Source organism: Benincasa hispida, chromosome 7, assembly GCF_027475165.1.
Source record: "Benincasa hispida cultivar pf3 chromosome 7, pf3_genome.v1.1, whole genome shotgun sequence".
In the NCBI taxonomy this organism is placed as follows: domain Eukaryota; kingdom Viridiplantae; phylum Streptophyta; class Magnoliopsida; order Cucurbitales; family Cucurbitaceae; genus Benincasa; species Benincasa hispida.
This window is the reverse complement of record NC_143484.1, coordinates 41,232,656-41,256,151: the sequence shown is the minus strand read 5'-3', so window position 1 is coordinate 41,256,151 and position 23,496 is coordinate 41,232,656. Positions and strand designations below refer to the sequence as shown.

General features: G+C 29.6%; 2 protein-coding genes across 2 annotated transcripts; one reads left to right on the top strand and one right to left on the bottom strand.

The window, feature by feature from the left end:
• Nucleotides 1-4,770: 4,770 nt before the first annotated feature.
• Nucleotides 4,771-12,485, top strand: LOC120081323 (uncharacterized). The gene is made up of 7 exons (XM_039036076.2): nt 4,771-4,915; nt 5,136-5,368; nt 8,382-9,794; nt 9,902-9,970; nt 10,074-10,272; nt 11,192-11,291; nt 12,032-12,485. Exons 2-6 carry the CDS (start codon nt 5,366-5,368, stop codon nt 11,260-11,262), a joined length of 1,755 nt encoding a protein of 584 aa, XP_038892004.1. The 5' UTR covers nt 4,771-4,915; nt 5,136-5,365; the 3' UTR covers nt 11,263-11,291; nt 12,032-12,485.
• Nucleotides 12,379-17,515, bottom strand: LOC120081324 (WAT1-related protein At2g39510-like). The gene is made up of 7 exons (XM_039036077.2): nt 16,973-17,515; nt 15,539-15,601; nt 14,735-14,851; nt 13,394-13,634; nt 13,151-13,312; nt 12,892-13,043; nt 12,379-12,749 (listed from the first exon to the last, which is right to left on the bottom strand). The coding sequence occupies exons 1-7, from the start codon at nt 17,164-17,166 to the stop codon at nt 12,548-12,550; spliced, it is 1,131 nt and encodes a 376-aa protein (XP_038892005.1). The 5' UTR covers nt 17,167-17,515; the 3' UTR covers nt 12,379-12,547.
• Nucleotides 17,516-23,496: the final 5,981 nt, after the last annotated feature.

The following is a 23,496-nucleotide window of genomic DNA, read 5'->3' as shown; positions in this document are numbered from 1 at the left end:
GGCTCGATCTTGTACACCCTACAAATGTTTAACTAAAAGAATATATGCAACACATTAATACTCATACAAAGTTATGTTATTGCTTCATCAAACAATTATTGCAAAAAAAAAAAAAATGTGTTTTTAATACTGAAAATGTTGGGAATGCAATCAAAGTCCCACATGGATTAGATTAGAGGAGGATCATGGATATATAAGTGAGTATGACTATTTGTATTAATATGAAGCCTTTTGGGGTGAAACCAAAAGCAAATTTTGTATATATATATATTAATAATTTAAATAGGAACTCAAGTGCGTTTCTTTGACGAAACTAAAAATCATTAGTTATAAATTAGGAGAAAACGAACCTAAATTTAAAAGATAGAAAAAAAAAAAAAAGAAATTAACGAAGAGTCCCATTATATTTAATTGATCCAAATTGACCTTTAATCTGCAGACTTAAACCCTAGCTACATTCAAATTGGTCCAAATTGACTTATGACTCTATGCTTAAAAGTATTAATCTTTTATATGATAAACTCAAAATTTGCTTTTAGAAAGGTATAAAGTTGAAATTAAAGATTTGAAAATTGAAAACTAATGATAGACCAAAAATGGGATTTTCTCTGACATTATAATTCACAAAGAGATGGAATCTAAATACCTTTGGATACAAGCCACCAAATATTTGGATATAAAAATTATATAATAAAAAATAAAACAACCTTCATATGATTGAGTTGTCTAGCTTTAGTTTTAACATTATCATAAGGAGTGTTTTTTATTACACCAAATCCAAATGATAACAATTCTTATAAGAAATGACTTTGAAATAATTGTTGGATTATGATTTAATCCAAGTATGGTTAAGTAGTTAGTTGTTCAATCATTTTTAGCACAATTGTTGGAGCTCATTGGTAGCAAATAACCAAATGCAAAAAGATAAATCACTTTTTTTCTCAAGTTTTATGAAATTAACAATAAATTTGTAACGATTTAGTCAATAGATTTTTAATATACTCCGATTTAATCTTTGTACTTTTAAATTTGTAATATTTTATCCAGATCGGAGAATCTCATTAAAATTAGTTTTATAATTCATTTGATTCTATTCAATTAATGGATCTATATCTATACGAATTTTATTATATTTTAACAATTATTTTTATTTTCACGATAGAACAATTAAATTGTTGCAAATTTTAAAATATGACGATTAAATTATTACATATTAAAGTTTAAGAACCAAAACTATTCTAAAGTTAAAAATTTAAGAACGAAGTTGTAAAAAAAAGACTACATCAATACAAATTAAGACTGAGAGACTAAAATGTTTCATAAAAGCTTATGGATGAATTGAATTTTTAATGTAAACCTAATAAAAAACCTATTTAGGAAGTATACTACTATACTTTAAAATTGCAAACAACTATAAATGCGATCAAAGGGTTGAGGAATAATCTCATTGTTTCAATGAGCTAATATTGGTTAGTAAAATCTAATTCACACTTTTTTTTAGTTCTGAAATATGAGAGAAATTTAAGAGTAGTTTGTTTCACTCGTATTCTAAATTTTTATGGAGTGAGATTTTGGATTTTGGGCTTGTTTAGCAGTATTATAAGATGTCGTAATATTTGAAGATTATCGGACATCCTATAATACTCTTATGGAGAGTATCTTAAAAATTTTGGATGCTTTATGAAACATGAATTTTCTAGGTACCCATGTCGAGAGCATCATCATTTTACTCTTTTACCCTTCTTTTTTTTTTTGTATATATACATATCGCTATTCTTTATTTACATTATATAATTAAAATAAATATTGCCTCACATATATCATTTTTTTATTTTATCAAATTTAAATTAATATATATTATTTTGTTGCAAAAAATAACGTGTAAAAATAATATAAATAATTGAGTGTAAAAAGAAATTCAAATTGGTAAAAGATGGTATAAGTTTAAATTATATTAAAATAATTATAAAGTAATAGATAATCATAAGAGCATTATTGGAACACATTAAATAAATTTAAGACATTCCGAGGTAAAAATCCTATAAAACAAATACAATAATTAAAATATTTTCAAATACCTACAAAATATTCATACAAAACAAACATATTTATCCAAATATATCGAAGATCCATAATTCCAAGAGTTCTGAAGATTCCAATTATTTACATTCCAAAAAATAAACAGCCCCTTAAAGACAGAAAATAAGAAAGAATGATAGAATCTGTTCATGGAGGATGGTTTGCCAAATTGTTAAATATCCAAACCTTAAAACATAGATAACTAAGTCACGAGTGAAAAAATTATTTTTGTAATTAATTCAAAGGAAGTCATGGATAGAATTACTGTGGTAGAGATCTCAAATAGAATCAACAATAGTTTGAACCTCCTTCGCATATCTAAATCTTCTAACTAACGTAGTTGTTGACTTTTCAAAAAAAAAAAAAAATTGATTGCTATTCTAATTATATTCTCAAATTTTCTATTTGATTTATTTTTAGGTTTAAGTACTACTTTGAACCTGTACTTTCATAGATGGTTCATTTTGATCCCTATATTTTAAAAAGTTTATTTTGGTCTCTATATTTTTAAAAAGTGTTTAATTAGATCCTTAGTGTTAATGTGCTGCTAAAAAACTAACAAATTTATGAGGTGACATTTTTTATGAGATAATTAGGTGCCACGTGGTCATTTTAAATTCTAAATAAGATGGGTTGGATTGAGATGAGTCGGTTGATTAAATCCCAACTTTTTACGTTGAGGGTTTCTTCATTGTAGCTTTTTCATATCACAACTTCTTGGTATTTTTTTCAGTTGCAATCTTTGTGATTTCTCATTTTTGTAAACATGTTTTTTAACATTAAAAAATTAAATGATACAAAGGTCGAATAGTCAACCTTAGCAAAAACTTAATAACTGTCTTATCTACTAAATTATACTTAGGTGAATTCTAAATTATATTTACTCTAAATTTAATTTACGTGAAAACCATCACTTTTAAAGTCTAAATTTGGAAGTGCAACATCAATTGTTAATCCATTTCCCCTACATAGGAAAGTAAAAAAAATATAACAACTTAGATATAAAAAATTAATTGACATTAAATTTATAATGTATTAAAAAAATAGTTTCATAAATACACAAAATGAAGAAAAAAACAAATCTTTTTTAAACTTAAAAAGTGAAATAAATATAAAAATCCATACTAAAAACATAATTATTTAAAACTTAAAAATTCAAAGTTATTATTTCTCTACTTCAACAATTGGAGAATGAAATAGATCAATTGACCGTTGAGATGATAATTAAGTCTTATATCCAATCGTAATAATCTATAAATATACCATTTTTCATTTGGGTAATCCACCATTTTATTTATTTTAATTCAAAGTACCCATATTATTTTCTCCAAGAAAATTTCTAATGGTTTAGAGCACTTTATTTTATTTATGCAATAGCTAAATGATTCTTATATTATATCTCACATCATTATTAAATGTTGTAGACACATTTGATAATCAAAAGACTAATATGAAGATTAATTTATTTAATACAATAATTAAAAGGACATGCATCAAACCTCAATCTCAAAGAAGATAGTATGCTAATTATTGTTAAGCGAAGCTAAGACTTAAACGAATAATTAGAATATTTTCTTTTTGAAATGAGTAATATGAAAAGTTAGTTTATTATTTTATCGTATGAAATCTATCATTTCATTTTATTTTAGTTAAAACAAGCATTTACTCATTTTTTTAAAAAAAGTTTTATAGTACTTTGTAGCACACATTTTTTTAATGACTAAACTTTCAATCTCAAGAAATAAATTGCATGTTAATTACCATGGAGAAACTCATTTGGCTAGTACATACCGCACATCATTTTTACATGTCATCCTTTAGTTCAACAATGCATGAAATAGGAGATTCCAACGTTAAAAAATTTAGTTGTATTTATAATGTTTTTACCTTTTTTTTTTTTTTAAGTTCAACATGGATTGACGATAGTGATTCAAACTTCTGACTTATTGATCAAAGATATATATATCTTAATTAGTTAAACTATATCGTAAATTTATAATGATATTTAGTTCTTTACAAATTGAACTAGGTTTATGATGGACTCTTAAATAACGCTCATATGACTTAATGAATTATAATATAAAAGAATAGTATAAATAATTGATAATCAATTTCCTTCCATATTTGAGGCACCCAGGCATGCGAGGCACGTGCCATCTCCTACTTTATCAAACTCTGATGTTTTCCTATATTAGGAATGTGTCAATGTAACAACATTTTTTTTAAAAAAAAGGCCCCATAAAAAAATAGTTTCTCCTTTTCTTAAAAAAATAAAATCAAGAGATAATTTTGTTCCCATGGTTCATTGCATACGTAAACTCGCCTTCGTGGCATTAATCCAATGGCCGTTCTCCCTCTTATATCCAATATTTACGATCCACGTCAGTAAAAAAAACACCATATTACTGTGTTCCGAATACAGCAGATTACTCATCTCTAAGTGATGTGGAGCCTATTAAATCACTCCACGTGTAAATCTAATTTGAAGCCAGATCGTAGGGCTGTGATTCGATACTTTACCATATACAGAGCCTTCAAATATGGTATATTATCAACGGCCCGATTTCCCGTATGTTTTTACCAGAACCATACGTCAGCCTTGCGAAATGAAACAGAGCCATTTGATCCTCACTGTACATGTGTACGGTTCGATTACAAGATCGTAAACTGATATTGTAAAACCGCGTCGTAGAGGATCATTCGCTATAGTAAAAAATATACCAAAGCTCAGTTTCTGTCGCTATCCAGTAGTCCCTCAGAAGTCCCTTTCTCTTTCTTCTCATCACCGAGAGAAAGATCGCTTGTTCGTAACCCACCGGCAATTTCTCCGGCGAAGGTCAGTTCACTGACAATTATTTAGTTGTGAAATTTCGGAGGTTTTAGTCTCTCATTGTTGGTTTCTTTGATTTTGTTTGGTATTGGATTTCTTGTGCATTTTTTAAATTTGTGTGTGTGTATGTGTGTTTTTCGGAATTTAGTTTGATCGTGATTAGCTCTGATCGGGATTAGATTTCTGGATACTCTGTGAGTTTTGATTTATGGTTGTTTGTGTGCAGATTAATTTTGGAAATCTTTTGAGGTTTGCGGTTTCCGTGGTTCTTTCTTGTGTTTTTCATCGTTAACTTGAGTAGTGTCGCCGTCTATATCTAGCACTGGCCGTGGAGTTGGGGTCGAGTGGGTGTGGTGTGGAAGAAGTTGACCTTATTGCGCGGAGGTTGAGTTTCAGAGCTTGGAGAAGTGACTTTGAAGTTTTGGGGTTTTTTCTTTGGGGTTGTCAGCGGAAAGAATGGTAAGTTTGAATTGGGAATTTTGTTTACTCTTCCTACCTGTGCATGTTGCTTTGTGTAAACTTATTCTTATGAAAGCCTAATTTTCAGTTTCATAGGTGTTTGCCGATACTGATTTAATACCTCCATTTCACTTTGTCAAAATGCGAGCATTAAAATTTTATTAGAGATATGTTGATCTCTAGTCAAGCGAGTTATTGCACATTCAGACTATCATTTTTCATTTTAACATGTTGCCTACTCAAGGGAGTACTTATTACTTAGCTACTAGGTTAATAGTGTGTGATAACATATTTCCGTTCGGAGTTATTCTTCAATTTTCACAGATCAATTTACCTAACTTGAGGTTGTATCTTTTATCGAGATAGATTTGACTGCTCAAAACCATGATGGGCATTATCATAACATATTTCATATGGTTTCTTTAAGTTTTTGTTGTTTGACTATTACTGAAGCTCGCTCAAAATATATATGTGTGTATGCATGGACGTTAGGCAAGTTGCTTAAATTGGTAGGTATTCTTGGAGGCTACAGTTTTCAAATTCAAATTTGAATCTTTAATAGCCGAGAATGTTTAAGGTTTCTGTTTTTAGTTTGATCTAGTTAAATCTTTTAGCTGGGTCATCCGATCCTTCATAACTTCTGCAGCAGTTGAATGTGAATTAACAAAAAGTATGAAAGAATTCAGGAAGATTCAACTCCCCTTCATTGAATCACGATTGATTATATTAAATTCCTATTTCATTTTAATCGGTGCTTGCTTATTCAGGAAATCATATTTGCTTCCAGTTCAAGTATTTCCTTAGTTTTTTTTTCTTAAAAACTCAAAACGTTGGTCCATTTTCCTTAATGGGTGACCAGAATTCCTCACAGTATTCACCCTGTGTCAATCACTGTGAGTACGAGGATGGAAGCATAGGATTATGCGTTGGATGTTTTCAATTGCCATAACTTTAAGCTTTTATTTCAACTAGTAGTGGAATTGAAAACCACCTTATTTGAAAATATGTTCCACCCTTCATAATAATTCCCCTGGTTGCACAAAATCTGGATTCGTTAAATATTTTCTCCATATCTAAAATTATTTTTGTAGAAAGATGAAAATATGGTAGGCATCTGATTTGCATGTCTTTTTTAGTCTCTAACTATGTTCACTGGTAGGAAGTGGTTTATTTTTAGTCAAGAAGAAAAATAATGATTAATAAGGAGTTGAAATAGTAAATGAACTTTTGAAGGTGTTGAAAAAAAATGAACTTTTGAAGGTTTAGCCAGTGATAACAAGTTGTTTGATTGATTATGGACATTGGATGATCGAAAATAAAGGCTCTCAAGCAACTTTCCTGGAAGGCCAATCCTCAACAAAGTTTTAGTTGGTCCACCATAGAAATCGGAATGAGATGATTGAGTAGTTCCTTCTCCATCTGCCTTTTATGGGGAAAGGTCGTTCCTTGTGACTTGTTGAGGTGTGTGCTTTATTGTGGGATCTTTGGTGTGAGAGGAATAGTGATAGTGTTTTGAGGCCTGGGAAGGGACCTGATTGATGTGTGATCTCTTGCTAGATTTCATGTTTCTCTTTAGGCTTCGGTTACGAAGGATTTTTGTAATTAACTTGGTAGGTGCTATCTTACCGGACTGGAGACCCTTTCTTTAATGGTCGTCTTTTGGTGGTCTTGTTTTTTGGTTTCTCTTGAATTATTTCATTTTATTCTTAGTATAAGATCGATTATTACTAGAAAAACTTACTACGAAAACAAACTTCAAAGCCCTTACTAGAAAACTTACTAGGAGATCTTAAGGGTTCCCCATTAGCTTGAAAGATATATGATGTCGGTATTATTTATTGAAGGAGAATTGATGGCTACAACAGCTTATTCAAAAGTGATGAGGACAACATTCAATATGTTATCTTGTCTGAAGGTAGAGTTCGATAGTATTTAGATGGAGATATTAGTTAGCAGAATCTTGACAGTGATGTCAATCAAGTGGTTTGATATGCAAGGGAAATTAAACAGGTATAGAGTGGGAGGAAAAAGAGAAGAAAGAGGGAGAAATAGGAGGTTAGACTTTTTATAATGCTTGATCCATTACTATTTTGACAAAATGTAAAGCCTGAGGTTTACTTGTGAACGTGATAAAGTAATTCTGAAGGGGAGACCATTAAATTGGGAAAATTATATACTTATCAAATTTGTTTCATGCTTACAATCTAAATTATCACACACAGATGACGTTTTACACTAGTTTTAAGGCCTGATTTGCTAAAAGGCCGGATCTTCATTTGATTTACAAGATTTTAAACTTGACCAAAATGACATTGGATTTTGTAATCAAACCTGATAAGCTTGTAGAGTACCTTTGAATCTGTATTTGATTATTACTTCATACCCTTGTCCTTAGGCGGCCTCCCCTTTGTTATTTTGGATGCATCTCTCTCTGTTTCATATAAAAATATGCTAGTAGATTTTAACTGTACTATATTCAGATATTTAATCCAGATTTTTTATTTGGTTCTGATCAAATCGACTGCATGTAATCATCAAGTAGTTAGTTTCATGAGTGTTTATGTTCATTTCTCTATATTCTGGAATATCATCTAACTGATATATGGAGCTGTAAAGCCTTTCTTCAAGACATTTTCCCATTATCTTATTCTTTCTGTAGTGGAAGTGGGCTATATTTATAAATATGGATATATGTTGGAGCGGCGGATGTCAAGTGCCCAAAAAAAGGAAAAAGAAAAGGAATCCTAGTAACTTATGGAAATTAATGTGACATGTCAATTGTTAACTTTAACTTCTTTCCAGCATTTGTCTTTTCCCTTATTGTTTTGAATGCAAAGTGAGAACTTATATACTAATACTGGCTTCTAACCATATTATCTTGTACTGAAGTTCATCTTTTACACTCGTGTTTTTGAATTTTCATTGGGTTGTTTTGAGGTAAGTTCTTGTACTTTAAAGTAAAAACTTTCTTATATTTAGTAAAGCTTCTCAAGTATTTGGTTTTTTTTTGCAGTCTTTCCAGCATAAAAGTTTTTGGATACCTAGGGATGCTGGATGTTTAACTGATGGAGAGATGAACTATGATAGCTCCTCGAGAATGGAAACCAAACGTGGCCATCAATGGTTCATGGATGGCAGTGCACCAGAGCTATTCAGTAATAAGAAGCAAGCAATCGAAGCTGTAAATTCTAGACCTGTTCCAGGAGTTCCACACATGAATGTTTCTCCCTGGGAAAACACTTCAAGTTTTCAGTCAGTTCCTGGACACTTTACTGATCGCCTTTTCGGCTCAGAGCCAATACGAACTGTCAACTTGGTTGATAGAGGCATGACTGTGGGAAATGCAAATATGGACATGGGAAGAAAGGAGTTCGAGAATCATTTTACAAACAACCCATCCGTTGGCTTGTCCATGTCTCAATCCATTGAGGATCCCTCATCATGCCTCAATTTTGGTGGAATTAGAAAAGTTAAAGTCAATCAAGTTAGGGATCCTGACGTTGGCATGTCTGCTTCTTTGGGGCATGCCTATAGTAGGGGTGATAATTGTACAATTTCAATGGGTACAGCATTTAACAAAAACCATGAGAATGCCATATCATTGGGCCAAACTTATAATAGTAGAGATGAGAATGCCATCTCGGTTGGCCCTGCATATCACAAGACAGATGATAATTTTATTTCAATGGGTCATGCTTTCAGCAAGGGTGATGGGAGTTTTATCACAATTGGTCATAACTATAGCAAGGGAGACAATAGCATCTTATCAATGAATCAGCCTTTTGACAAGGGGGATGACTCTTTTATTTCAATGGGTCAAACTTATGAGAAGGCTGAAGGAAATATCATTTCTTTTGGTGCCTCCTACAATAAAGGGCAAGAAAATTTTATATCAATGGGGCCAACCTATAGTAAGGCGGGTGATACTTTCATTTCAATGGCTTCATCCTTTAATAAGGGAAACGATGATAACTTATCCATGGGTCCAACCTATGACAAGGTGAACTCTGACATTGTACATGTCGGTCCTAAATTTGACAAAGCAGATTCTGGTGCTGTGTCAATGGCTCACAACTTTCATAAGGGTGAGAGTAATACCATATCTTTTGGAGGTTTTGATGACGAGAATGGGACAGATAATCCTTCTGGTGGGATTATTAGCAGTTACGACTTGTTAATGGCTAATCAGGCTTCTGCCCAAGCATCAGAAGTATCAACCCTGAGAGATTCAGTTGAACCCAATGTGGAAGTAAACATTAACAATGCCATAAAGGTTGATGGGAAAATAGACACAAGTTCTAAGAATAAAGAGCCAAGGATGAGTAAGAAGGTGCCACCAAATAGCTTCCCTTCAAATGTTAAAAGCTTGCTTTCAACTGGTATGCTTGATGGGGTTCCTGTGAAATATGTTTCTTGGTCACGGGAGGTATATATTTTTTTCTTATATATATTTTCAATTTAAGTTGAAATGGAGAATGCTATGAAACTAATTAGTCTTTTCTGCCATCTGTTTCAAATATTTATGCTGGGAAGAAAAATCTGAAGGGAATTATTAAAGGGACTGGATACTTGTGCAGCTGTGACAACTGCAATCATTCAAAGGTAACTTGTGAAGTTCAAGATTCCATTTTTTTGTTAAAGTCAACCAGGGAACACACAGCTCTAATTATATGATTAAGGTTGCTAAGTGAGTTGCATTGCACAGGCTCTCAATGCTTATGAATTTGAGAGGCATGCTGGCTGCAAAACCAAACATCCAAATAACCATATTTACTTCGAGAATGGTAAAACTATCTATGCTGTTGTTCAAGAGCTAAAGAACACCCCTCAGGAGATGCTATTTGATGCAATTCAGAATGTGACTGGCTCTCCCATTAATCAGAAGAACTTTCGTATGTGGAAAGGTGATTCTTTTTTTTTAGCCTTCCACACAATTTTTACGTGAGTGCATCAGTAAAAATATGAAGGATTATCCTTGTTCAAATTAACTGTTGAGGAGATTTAAATGGGAAAAAAAAAAAAAAAAAAAAAGAAGAAAGAAAAAGACAGAGCTGCAGGGTGTTGGTCTTCTTGGCTGGTCAAAGATGGGCTGGCCAAGAAGGTTTGTTGGGCTTTGACTGCTATGGTTTTATAAGACCACGTGAGTTATTATAGCACAAGAATAACCGTGAACCAAACCCTTGGCAAGTTGCTCTTAATTTTCCCTTTTAATAGAAGTGGAGTTTCAAACCTCTTCCTTTGTGAGTTTTGTCTACTTCACATTGTGATCAATCTGATAGTTTGGTATCTTGTAGATTTCACACGCGGCTCTATTTTTTGTCTATTTTAATTTTGTGTTTTGTTTGGTAACGTTTTTTTTTTTTTTTTTTTTTTTTTTTTTTTGGTTTTCTATTTTTGAAAATTATGTTTTTTTCTCACTATTTCTTTACAATGTTTTTCACATTTCTTAAAGATAAATTTTGAATTCTTGGTCAAGTGTGTTGTTTTTTAAAAAAATTATTTTTTTTAGTTTTTAGTTTCCCAAACTTACCTGAAGTAGATAACAAAACACACAAACTTACATGTAGTAGTAGTGTTGATAAACATAATTTAAAGAAAAAAAAATAGTCATCAAACGGAGTCTTAGTTTTCTTTTACTTTTGAGGCTTAGTTCCCCTCACAATATGTAGAGCCACTTGCTTTCTTAGGAAGAAAAAATATGTCAGTATCTATTAGATTTCATATAAACACATCTATTTTATATGTCTATTTTTTTAAAACTAAAATTTATAATAAGCATTTATGTTGAAGTTTCTCACTCTTTAATTCATTCCTACTGCGCAGCATCTTATCAAGCTGCCACCCTTGAACTCCAGCGTATTTATGGAAAAGATGAAGTAATTATGCCTTCTTGAGATGGGGATTTACCTTTCTAAATTTTGAGGTAGGCCATGTGTCGTCATCTGTGTTTAGCATTGTTCAGATTTGAATACATTAGGTCTCTTGTTGACTTTTAAAATTTAATACTTAACGAAGCTAATGTCTATAAACATATGCTTTTCTGTTCTCTCTAGATTAAGTTGATAGAATATCCGAGGTGAAGTTTTGGATAACCATATACTTGTAAGTAGGTGGCTATAATAACTTTGGATTGTGCAATTGAATGCACGGTGCCATTTCCTACCTCAATTGTAGTAACTAAGATATTGCTCCCGAAATTTTGAGTGATAAAGAAAGATCATGCGGCTGCATAGTGTGGAGTTTTGTTACATGTAAAACATTAAGACATGAAATAGAAAAATAGTGATCAAAATGTTTTGAAGTATATCTTTTGTTCGTTTTGAGGAATATACATCCTCCTGTTTCTCATTAGAAAAGGCATTTTGAACCAGAACTACCATACCATCTTAATTTTCCCATCTCACTCCTTTACTAGTCTTATCCCTTAAGTTCACACAATGTCTCTCTCTACATTACACACATATAGACGACGGAAATTCCAAGTATTTTCACTAACGTAGGATAAATGAGCTTGTGAGCTAAGCATCTCAGGGACTTGGAGATCAAAGGTTTGGTGTGTATGCTGGTGGTGTTCCATCTCTGCATGAGATGTATTTTCTTATTTGTTTTATTGTGTTTACATATTATTTTATTTCGCTGATACGTGTACTATACCACTTGTAGACCTCAAAGATATACCTACCAGGGTATTTAATCACAGGATGGATTTGTAATCAAAACATTGCTAAAGTGAGTAAATTGTAAACCAGTAGTTGCAATCAAAGATGATATGGATGAGTGGTGATTGAAGAAGGCATTATTCGGTCGGGTCAGCCACCTGCCGACTTTTGAAGACATCATTTTTATCACGTGTGCATTGCTCAGAATGCCTTCTGCTTTTCCTTTCATGTTACATTTTGTTCTTTATATTATCCCCTCTTAGCAGAATTGTATTGAAGCATTTTAGCTACAATAGAATAGTATGAAACAACGATCTGGCTCTATGCAAGCTCAAAAACTAGTGGAAGGGCTTTGGTTCCAAACAAAAACAGAAATTATTATTAATATAGCCTTCCACAAATGCAAAAGTTACAAACACATTTTGGTTGAAATGAAAATGCAGGGTACTTTAAAACAACACAGTCCACTTGATCCATATATTAACAAATACCAGCACAATTACAGGTGATTTAGAAGTCATCAATTTGTCTCCACTTTGGCAACATCAAGCGAGACGAATTCTTGACTCGATTGGACCGTCTTCAAAGCCTCACCTGCTTCAGTCGTTTGTTGCTTATCATGTGCTATGTTATCACTGTCTGATTTAACTGAAAGCTGATCTTTTCTTTTGCCCCACAAAACCAGGTACAATCCAGTGATAATGGTCACTGCTCCAATAATCCTACAAAAGAGTTGAAAGCTTTAGCAAGCTGGTTTCCCATTTGGAAACTGAAACGACATCTCTTGTAGATCTATATTATTGCATTGCCCTTTTAGTTTTGTTAGGAAATTTTGGAACAATTGCAGCCTTCCTCCTATCTTACCTGCCTAGCAACATAATCTCAGACAAGATGAAGGAGCTCATGATTGCAACAAAAATCATGGACAGAGGATTGAATGCAGTGACAAAAACAGGCCCTTTTATTTGCATCACCATTCCTTGAATATAATATGTTACCCCTGAACATATTACTCCCTACAACAGAACATAACTGTTATATTACTTTGTGTTCATTCCACTCTCAAACATAGTTTGAACCAACACAAGCATCTTACAACTTTTTACAAAACATAGATACTTACAGCATAAACAACAGATAAAAGCTGGCTGTCAAAGTGCAAAGCCCAAGCAGAAGGGTTTCCTCTCTCCATGACCAAAGCCACCAAACAGCCTCCAATGGTGGCTACCAAGCATATCAATGCTGTAAGAGACAGCTCCGCAGGGTACAGTTTCAATGTAATCGCCTAAGCCATCGACATCCAGTCCATTAGCTTCTAACAAAGCAAGAGGCATATTTCTTCGAAGAGTTCTACTTATTTATTTACCTGAAGAATGATGAAAGCTGACTGGCAAATGCAGCCAATTGCAATCATGAGGGAGCCCTTGATTTGGCTTTGGTGATTTGTTGAAGCAGCTGAAGAAGCAGAGGGGTGGTTGGGTTTTGTCCATGGAAGATTCAACATGGGTCCTCTTATGAATGTCATAATCATGGCTCCTCCTACTGTTACTATTGTTCCTAGAATTTTTGCTTGGCTTCCTCTTTTCAAAATATTCACTTTCTCAAGCCTGCCATATCAATTATTCATATATGTTTCATTGAAGTTCTTGAAATGGATGTCATAAATCTCATCTTATATTTTGGATTGTGTAGTTTTTCTGTAATTTGTAAAACCTAAGTATCATCTCATTTCTTCTTCATTCATCTTCTTTAAGCTTTTGCTTGAGTTTTATCCCTCTGCCCAATTTGTGTATCAACAATCACCACAAAAAGTTCTATGGGTTGAAAGTTTGAACCCCACCATCATAATTCCATTGCTATATTTTCAAAAAGGAAAAAGTGTTTGATCTTTTTTTCTTGGAGTTAAAAGGTAGGGGAAAAAAAAGAGAGAGAGATTACAACTTGATTGGAACTTTATCAACTACCAGACATTGGACAGCTATGGGATTTGAACCCACTAAAAAAGACATTCACTTTAAAGTTATATATTTGTGAAAGTGGATTTTAATATACATAGTAAAATTGACTGAATCTTCTAGCTCCAAATATATATAATTCAATCATATAATTTACAAAATAAAAAAATAAAAAAATAAAAAAAGAAGTTCCAATCATATTATATCCTCTAAAACTTTCATGCTTAGTTCAGATTTGATTTCTAAACTTTTAATTAATTCTATTTTATAGTTTCTAAATTTTGGTTTTGATCACTCAATTTCACATAAATTGTTTCAGTTTTCCCAAATTAAGTAACTATTATTTAACATAGATTATAATTAGAATATGTTTGAAAACCCTCACACATACCACAGGTCTATACATCATGTCTTTATTAAACTTAATATAAAAAGTTAACAGTGACCCAATATATCTAGTACGTTTGATACAATGATTGGTAGACAACAAAAGGGGCATTTTGAAAAGCTTTAATTCATGCATAAAAACCAACACAAGATTCAAACACACTTCTTCATAAAAATGTTGATTTAAAGTTCAACCGATTAAAACATATGATTAAAACATATTACTTTTAATATCGAGAAGAGTGGAAAGTTCAAATCTCCACCACACGTATTAATCTTAGAAAAAGACAAAGTAAAAAGAAAAGAAAAAAGATTCAAAGGGGTTCATGATGCATTAGGAATGAAAGTTTTGAAAGTGAAAGTACCTGCAAGCCCAAGCCATGAGGAAAGCAAAAGCTGGTAGAACATTGCACATGGCAACTGCAAAGGTAGCTGTTGTGTACTTCATTCCAGTAAAGTATAAGTTGAGATCAATCACTGGCCTACCATTCGTTTTTCAGGCTCAACAACGTTATTAAAAGTATTAAATGTATGTAATTTGTCTTAATAAACATTTTTGTTCCCTAAACTTTTGTGAAATAACAATTTAGTTTGTGAATTTATAGTAATGATTCTAGATTTTGTACTTTTAAATTTAACTTTAATAAGCAACAATGTAGTCCATGTACTTCACAATTTGTAATGCTTACTCTAATAATGATTGAGGGAATTTTTTCTCTTATAGTAATGATTCTCTTATGATTTATTGAATTTTTTCTTGACATATAGATTAATGCATTGATTGAAAATCAAATTTATTTATAAATTATAAAGATTAAGTCGTTAAGTAATAAAAGTTGACATTTAATTTTGATGAGATTTTTTATGATAGAGAATAAATTGTTAAAAAATTCAAAATATAGAGATTAAGTTCTGACTTATTAAAGTTTAGGGACTTATTAAAGTCTATGGATTAATTATTACTTATATGAAAATGTATTTGAATCTATGATCTCAAAGAAGATCGTGCATGTTCGAACTATGTTCACATTGACGAGTGAGGGAAGGTTTTTGTAAAGAAAATAAATAAAAAAATAATTTAAAATTTGGTTGTAATTAAATTAAATTTGGGAGATTAGTAGTAGTTTAATATTTAATATCAATGGTGATGAAATGATCAAATTTCTTACTCTAATAAACCCAGCATCACAATCTTGAAGACCAACGAAATGGTCATCTTTGTCCTCACTTTCCTGCATGCAAAAACTAAAAACTCAAAATATTCTATGTAGAGAGAGGAAGAGAGTAAAAAAAAGAAAAAAAAAAAGAAAAGAAATATTTATTGAATGTTATTGACTATTTTTTTTTACTTTTTATAACTATTCAATTCAAACTTCATTGGATAACCATCTAATTTGTTTAATTTATTTTACGTTTTGAAAATTAAGCTGGTAAACACTACTTCTACCAATAAGATTTTCTGCTTTCGTTCGTTTTTGAATTTTTGAACTACTTATAGTCGTAAGTTTCTTTGTTACGTAGTTTTTTCTTGTTGGTGTTTTAAAAAATCAAGCCGAGTTTGAAAAAAATTGTTTTTGGAATTTGGCTAAAAATTTATATATTTGTTTATGTCTCATTTGGTAACAATTTCATTTTTTATTTTTGGTTTTTGAAAATTAAGTCTATTTTCTTCCCTTTTTTACCATGATTTTCATCAGTTGAATTTTTAGCCAAATTCCAAAAACAAAAACAAATTTTTAAAAGCTATTTTTTTTTCAAAATTTTGGTTGGTTTTTTTAAACCATTGGTAAAAGTAATAACAAATAAAGAAATTTGGAGGTAGAAGTCGTGTTTATAAGTTTAATTTAAAAAAAAAAATTAAAAATTTAAAAGTTATCCAATGGGCCTTAGAAATTCTTATATAGATCTGGTTAAAAACAAGCCCAAATTAATTTAAAAAATTTAAAACCTAAAATCAAAGGGTTATTGGACGCTGCAGTTTTAAAAAATAATTATTTTTATTTTTAAAATTGGACAGGAAATGCATATGTTTTAATTTAAGAAAATTGGAAACCATGACTTAAAAAAAAGAGATAAAATAAGTATAAATTAAAAAAAAAAAAAGAAACTACGAAATCATTATTAAACAGGCATAAAATTATGAGTTTGTTAATATATTTCGATGCATGTAAATACCACTATATTTCAACCACCCCAACACGTATATTATTAAAAACTCAACCCACAATATCTTATTATAGTATAATAATATTGTAAATATCTAATACATTGAAGAGTAAAAATGAAGACTAAATTGGGAATTACATGAACAATAATCAATTCAACTACTATATATAGTCTACAAACTAAAAAAAAAAATGACAATATACAAAACAACAAGTGAGTGTATAAAGAGCTGCACTCATCTCCATCTTTATGCAATCGGACACTTCATTCACACATAAACAATACAAAAAATATCGAAGAAATTTCAAACAATGAATTGGTTGTACTAAAGATGAGTGCAGCGATGTAGTTAATTAATTAGTGTTTCTCAGTAACAATTAAATCGTTGGTATGTATGTATATAGATAGACGAGAGAAAGAAAGAGTTGATAAAGGACCTGTCAAAGATGAAGGCAAAAGGAGCAATGATAAGAGTAGCAATGATCATACGATAAAACACGAAAACATATTGACTCATTCCTTTGTTCAAAGCAAACTTTGCAAGAATCGCCATTCCAGCTGAACCAAATTGCATAAAAAGAACTCCAAAATATGGCTTTGCCAAACCCAAAAACCTCACAAAACCCTCCATTTGATCTCTCTCTTTCTCTTTCTCACTATCTTCAAAGGCTTTAGCTAATTGCTATGACTAACAATAGACATACACACACCATGGAAATGCCTAAAATTTAACGTGGGTTTTATAAGCAAAGTTTAGGGAGTTCCACTCAACCAAAACTAAAAGAGAGGAAGAGACAAGAAAGGGATTGGTTAAAAGAATCATCCAAACAATTATTAAGAAACAAATAAAAAGAAGTATATGGTTTCCACATGTGTAAAGTGAGAAGTAGTGCCACCAATTTTGCCTTTGTTTCATTTTTATGCTGACCAAGGATAGATATCTATTGTGAGTGCGCTGAAATTGAAGTTGCATCAACAATAGGGTTAATTTTATATTATAACTTTGTTATAAGATGGTCTTAATAAGGTACAAATATCTTACCTTTTGAAAATTTATTAAACTAGCTAGGCCGCCACATCCTTATCATCTCGGAGATGTTTGAAGCAAGGAATAACATTGTTTAGCCGTGAAGTCGAAGTCAATAAGTCATGAAATTAATATTTGGACCGACAAAAAAAATAACAAATTTCAAAGCTTCATTGGGAAAAATGATAAAAAGGTTTTAAACTCGTAAAAATAACAAAACAAATTTATATAATAGAAAATACTAATTAGTAAATGACAAACCTGCACTAGAAACAACCATATTAAGTACAAATGAAAATGCAAAGATACACTGCTTCGAAAACAACTCGAATATCGCATATACAGTCTATCTAAATATTCTAGAACCACAAATACACTATATCTAAACATTCTAGGAATAAAAGTTAAAAATCATCTAATATGGCTCTTAATGCGTGCATACGAGGGAGTCTCACGATCAGGAACTGACTTCCTCCAAGATGAGAAAGAGCAGGGCTGATTATACCAACGAAGTTGTTGGTAGGTGAGTATTTGAAGGAATTGTAATCTCGGAAAGATGTGACTATTAAAAATAGGAATTTCATCGGAATTATTCCATGCAACCAGTTTGCCCATAGGATCTTGAAATCCAACTTCAAACACTATCAATTCTAGAACATCATTGTTGAAAACGATGTTCAAAATAGAAACAAAAGTAGGAAACATGTATGAGAGCAACAAGTCAGCGAGAGAGATTTTGGGGGCAACTAAGTGAAGAAGATGAGATTTATGATCTTTTGTTATATTATTATTATTATAACAATATGTATAAAATAATGGAAAAAAGATTTAATTAGAATTGAATCAGTAGCTAACATTTAAACAAATTAAAAATTAGTTAGATAAAATCAAATTTGATAATAAAAGATAAATTCGAATATAAATTGAGAGAAAAATCAGGAAGTTTTTATTTATTGTGATTAATTCGAAAAGTAGTTAGATAAAATATAATTTGATAATAAAATATAAATGCAAATATAATTTGGGAAGAAAAATCAAGAAAGGAGCTTGTTTATTATTATTATTATTATTTTAATTGATTAGGTCATAATTTGATAAATTACACTTATTCATAATTCCATTCTCATAAATTTTAACACTTACACTGTATTTATGACTCCGTCAACCACAAAACCTACAAACTCATAAAGGTAAAAACAATAAGAAGCCTAGCTATAGCAAAAACAACCCGACTATAAAAGTGAATACTTACTTGTTTGTCAAAAAGACAAATATTTATTGAGATATTGATAAAACAAAATGTATATTAAAAATTTTAAAATGATATGATCATATAATAAGATGCTAAGTGATAAAACATAATAAAAAATTGAAAGAGTGAACAATTTGAATGAAATATGTACTTTGTTTGATGAGATATTTATAAAATAATGAAGCAAACTCAGTTAGAATTAAATATGTTAAAAAATTTAAAATAATAAAAAAAATAATAAAATAATGTAAGATGTGAAGATTTACTATAAATTAAAATTTAAATAAAGATATGAAGATAAAAAATTAATTCATTTGGAATGAATTCAAAAAGTGGTTAGGCAAATCAAATCTATAAAAAACTGTCAATTCGAATTTTAAACTTGACAAAAAATTCGCCACTTTTTTTTTTTACAAAATCTATTCAGTTGGAAACTAATAACCAACACTTACCAATCTAAACTGTATTTCTAGTTAGAATTGATACATACTATAACAATTACAATGTTTCAATATTTCAATTGGCCGACCATGTTAGGAGCAAATCCAGTATTATAAGAGTCGACCTCACATGTGTTGCACACATTTGACCAAAAATCTTATTATTTCGAATTTTGCAATTTTCTCCAATTTTCCTTAATATTTTTCACTCGTAGATCCACCAACTTCGTAAATCAAATAGGGAGTAGACATAACAACTCCTCTCTCACAACTCTTACTTCTTGAGCCAAACATGGCTTAATAACCACTTAGATTAGGTGTATATTTGAAAATCTATCTACATGTCCTTATTAATACTTTAAGGAATACAATTTTTTGACATACAAAGACAATTTCTCTCTTGCATATGCATCTAACAATGCAAAATTTTATGTCAACTACATTGTGGTGTCCTATTAAGATAATTTCTTAGAAATTTGAAACGATATTAGGTGGGTAGTAAATAGAAAATAGTTAAAATAGTGAGGATTTTGGCAAATGGATTTTTTCTTCGTTTGATAATTATTGAATTTTTTGCTTTTTAAAATTAAGATTACAAACGTTACTTCCACGTATAGATTTAAAGAAGTATCGTACCAAATCAGGTTTTGAAAACTAAAAATGATAGTTTTTGAAAACTTGTTTTTGTTTCTGAAATTTGACTATAAATTTAAATGTTATTTGATAAGAAATGGAAATTATGGTGAAAAATTACGAAAAAACAAACAAAAATTTCAAACACTTAAAAGGTGACCTTAATTTGACGTGAGTGCATTTTTGTTGTTTAGTTATGTATACAGTTGATTTGAAAATTTTGATCCATGAACTGTTTTTTTTTTAATTTGTGTGTTTTTGTATTGTACGTTAAAAGTTTTCTCTTTGGTGGTTGCTTTAAAAAGTGTCTATAGAATTTTAAAGTTTCAATTTTATATTTATAATATAAATCTAATTTCTTCAAAAAGTGTTGAGTAAATCTAATTCTGGTGTAAATTTACTAAACATTAAATTAAAAGTATACAGATTTATTAGACAATTTCTTAAAATTAATAGACTTCTTAAACACGACTTGAGTTGAAGAACTAAAGTTTCATTCTTTAAACTTTTTCTAATAGAAAAATATTTGGGTGTAATCTAATTGTACAATCTATTCAAGTGTCCAATTACAAATTATCATGTACCAAACTTTTATTTTTTAAAAAAAATATAATTTTATATATTTTTTCATTTGTGATTGAAGTGGATAAAGAAATGTGTGTGCAAGCAACTAAATATTACTCTTTTTAATAATTATAATCATAATCTAACTTGAATGGTATTAAAGTTTTGATTAAAATATAATTATGTTCCTTTTACTTTTGGGCTTGTTCAGTTTCAAGTCTATATCAAATGTACAATATAATTTTAGTCATTTTACTTTTAATAAAACTTAAATTCATCTCAACAACTACTTTATTATAATTATTTCATAAATTTTTTATTATCGGTAAATTTTGTGAATATATTCACGTATTATATTTTCTTACATGAATATTATAATTATTATATAATCAACTTTGGTTAAAATTAACTTTAGACTATAATTATTTAGACGTTAAAAAATATAAAGATTAACATTGAATAAACTCCAAAGTATAGAGATTAATATATTATTTTTTTAAAAAAATTATTTTAAATAACAAAACTATTGAAAATATTTATAAATAATAATAAAACATCATAGTTTATCTACAATAGATCGTAGATCGTGATAGATAGTATCTGTATCTAGCATGACATAAATAGACAGTATTTTATCGCGGTCTACTACAAATAGACAGGTAAATTTTACTATATTTATAAATATTTTGGTACATTTTCTTATATTTGAAAACAACCCTTCTTTTTAACTTAAAGTTTTAATTTGGTTCTCAATTTGCCATTAATTATTTAAAATAAAAATATTTTTAATATATAATTTCTTTAACTTTTATTCTGACCCATCTTTTTCTCTTTTCCTCCCATCTTTCTTGATCCTCTCATCCATGGCAGCCATCGTCGCTTTATTTTTTCGTCTCTTTTTCTTTTCCTCTTCTTCTAAAAGAACAAAGAAAAGAAGAAAAGAGGTTCTTTTTTTTTTTTTTTTCTTTTTTCTCTTTTGTTATGATTATTTCACCACCAAAACCATCATATCATTGAAACAATCTTCTTAACCAATCAAAAATCGATTTGTTTTCACTTTCAACCATATGGCTTTTTCCATACACATTTGGTAAGCCATGCTCTTTTTACAAAGACCCATAAATAAGTCTAACATGAGCATAACTCGATTGGTAAAAGTCAATATTTATTAAAAGTTTAGATATTCGAATCTATCATCTGACATAATATCGTTGAATTAAAAAAAGACAATAAAAAACGGAGAAGAGAAAACAAAGAAAGGGACACGTTTTTCGCTAGATAATAGAAAATGAAAAGCAACTTATTTTATAATAAATTTGTTTTTGGTTTTTAGTTTCTAAATAATGAATGTATTTGATACATTATTTGTTTCTTGATTTTCTAGATTTTTAAGAACATTTCTATACAATAGGAAGAAAAAATGAAAATAGAAAAATAGTTTTTAAATTCAAAGCTTCACTTTCCCTTGATAACCCTACTTAACGTGAGTGCAGCCACTATAATGATAGTGAACAAAATTTATATACCGCAGCCACTCTAACTTTTAATTTCAAAATTTCCAATATATATAAATTTATATATCGAAAATTGAAAATTAAACCATATATTATATATACCTATACATTTTTATAAATATTGGAAAATTTGAAATTAAAAGTAAAATAATATATATGTTAAGGAATAGAGAGAATATTTAAAAGAAAAAAAAAAAAGTCCAATATCATACATCGGAATCCAACCCAAATAAAATAATTAGTGGGCACCTTACAAAAAATATTTATAGAAACAGTGACATATAAAATGAAAAGCATGGAGAGAAATTACTTTTTGTTTATTTAATTTGAATGCTTTTTAGAAACATTTTCTAAAGGTTAGAAACAAGAAACGGGTACGGTAAAATAAAAACAAGAAACAGAAACATTATCAGACATGTTATCTAAGATTTCAAAATATACCTTTTTAGTGAGTTTTTTTTAGAATAAGTATGTTCATGAGTTTTCAAAATATATCATTTTAATCCCTGAGTATTTAAGAATAGATTTAAAGTCCCTTAAGACTTTTTTAGTGTTTTATATAATATTATGACATTTTGAATTACAAAGATAAGTTTAAAAAATAATTTTAGAGAGAAGAAGTATTTTTTAAAAAAATATATTTCTAATTTTAAATAAAAATAAAAATATATTCTAAGACCAATTTTAAACTTATTTTTAAAAACTCAGAGAATTTGGAAACTAAATGCACCTATTCTAAAAGTCAATGATTAAAAAAATTGTTTTGAAAATTTAAGGACTAAACATATATATATTCTTCAAACATCAAGGACTCAAAAGTAATTTAGGTTAAATTAACTTAATTTACCTAAATTAATTAGGATGGAGTAAATTATCTTTTTTAGTCCTTTAAAGTTTGGATAACATGTCAATTTTATCCCAAGTCTTGTTGGCAAGAACAAAAATATCAACTCAAATTTATAGATGTATTGACGAATATTCTGGAAAAAAAAAAAATCATGGATACACGAAAAACTAAAATAATATACTTTATAACAAACTTGATTTAAGTCGTAGAACAACTTTAAGCAAACATATAAAAATTTGAAACAAAATATATGCATCAACATAATAGGTAGTGTAAACTATAAAATAAGTATAAACTTAAATAATTTATGAATAAAAGATTAGTCAACAAATCAATAATTCAATATAAGATGATGTTATCACTCTAAGAAATATCACTTACAATAGCATTAAAAAAATGCTTTCAGATTTTCCATAGCGTTTTCGAAATGCTGTCATAGCTCATTTATTGAAAGTCCATGACTTTCCATAACATTTTTTCAACACTATAAAAAATACTATAAAAAGCTTATTTTGATAGCACATATATGATGTTATAAAAACTTTTCATAGCGTAAAAAAAAACGCTATTGAAACATTTTGAGAATTTTTTTTTATAGTGTTAGAAAAGTGCAATAAAAAAGTTTCAATAGCATTTGTCCAACGCTAAAAAAAAGCGTTAAAACGTTTTGATAGCACTTTTCCA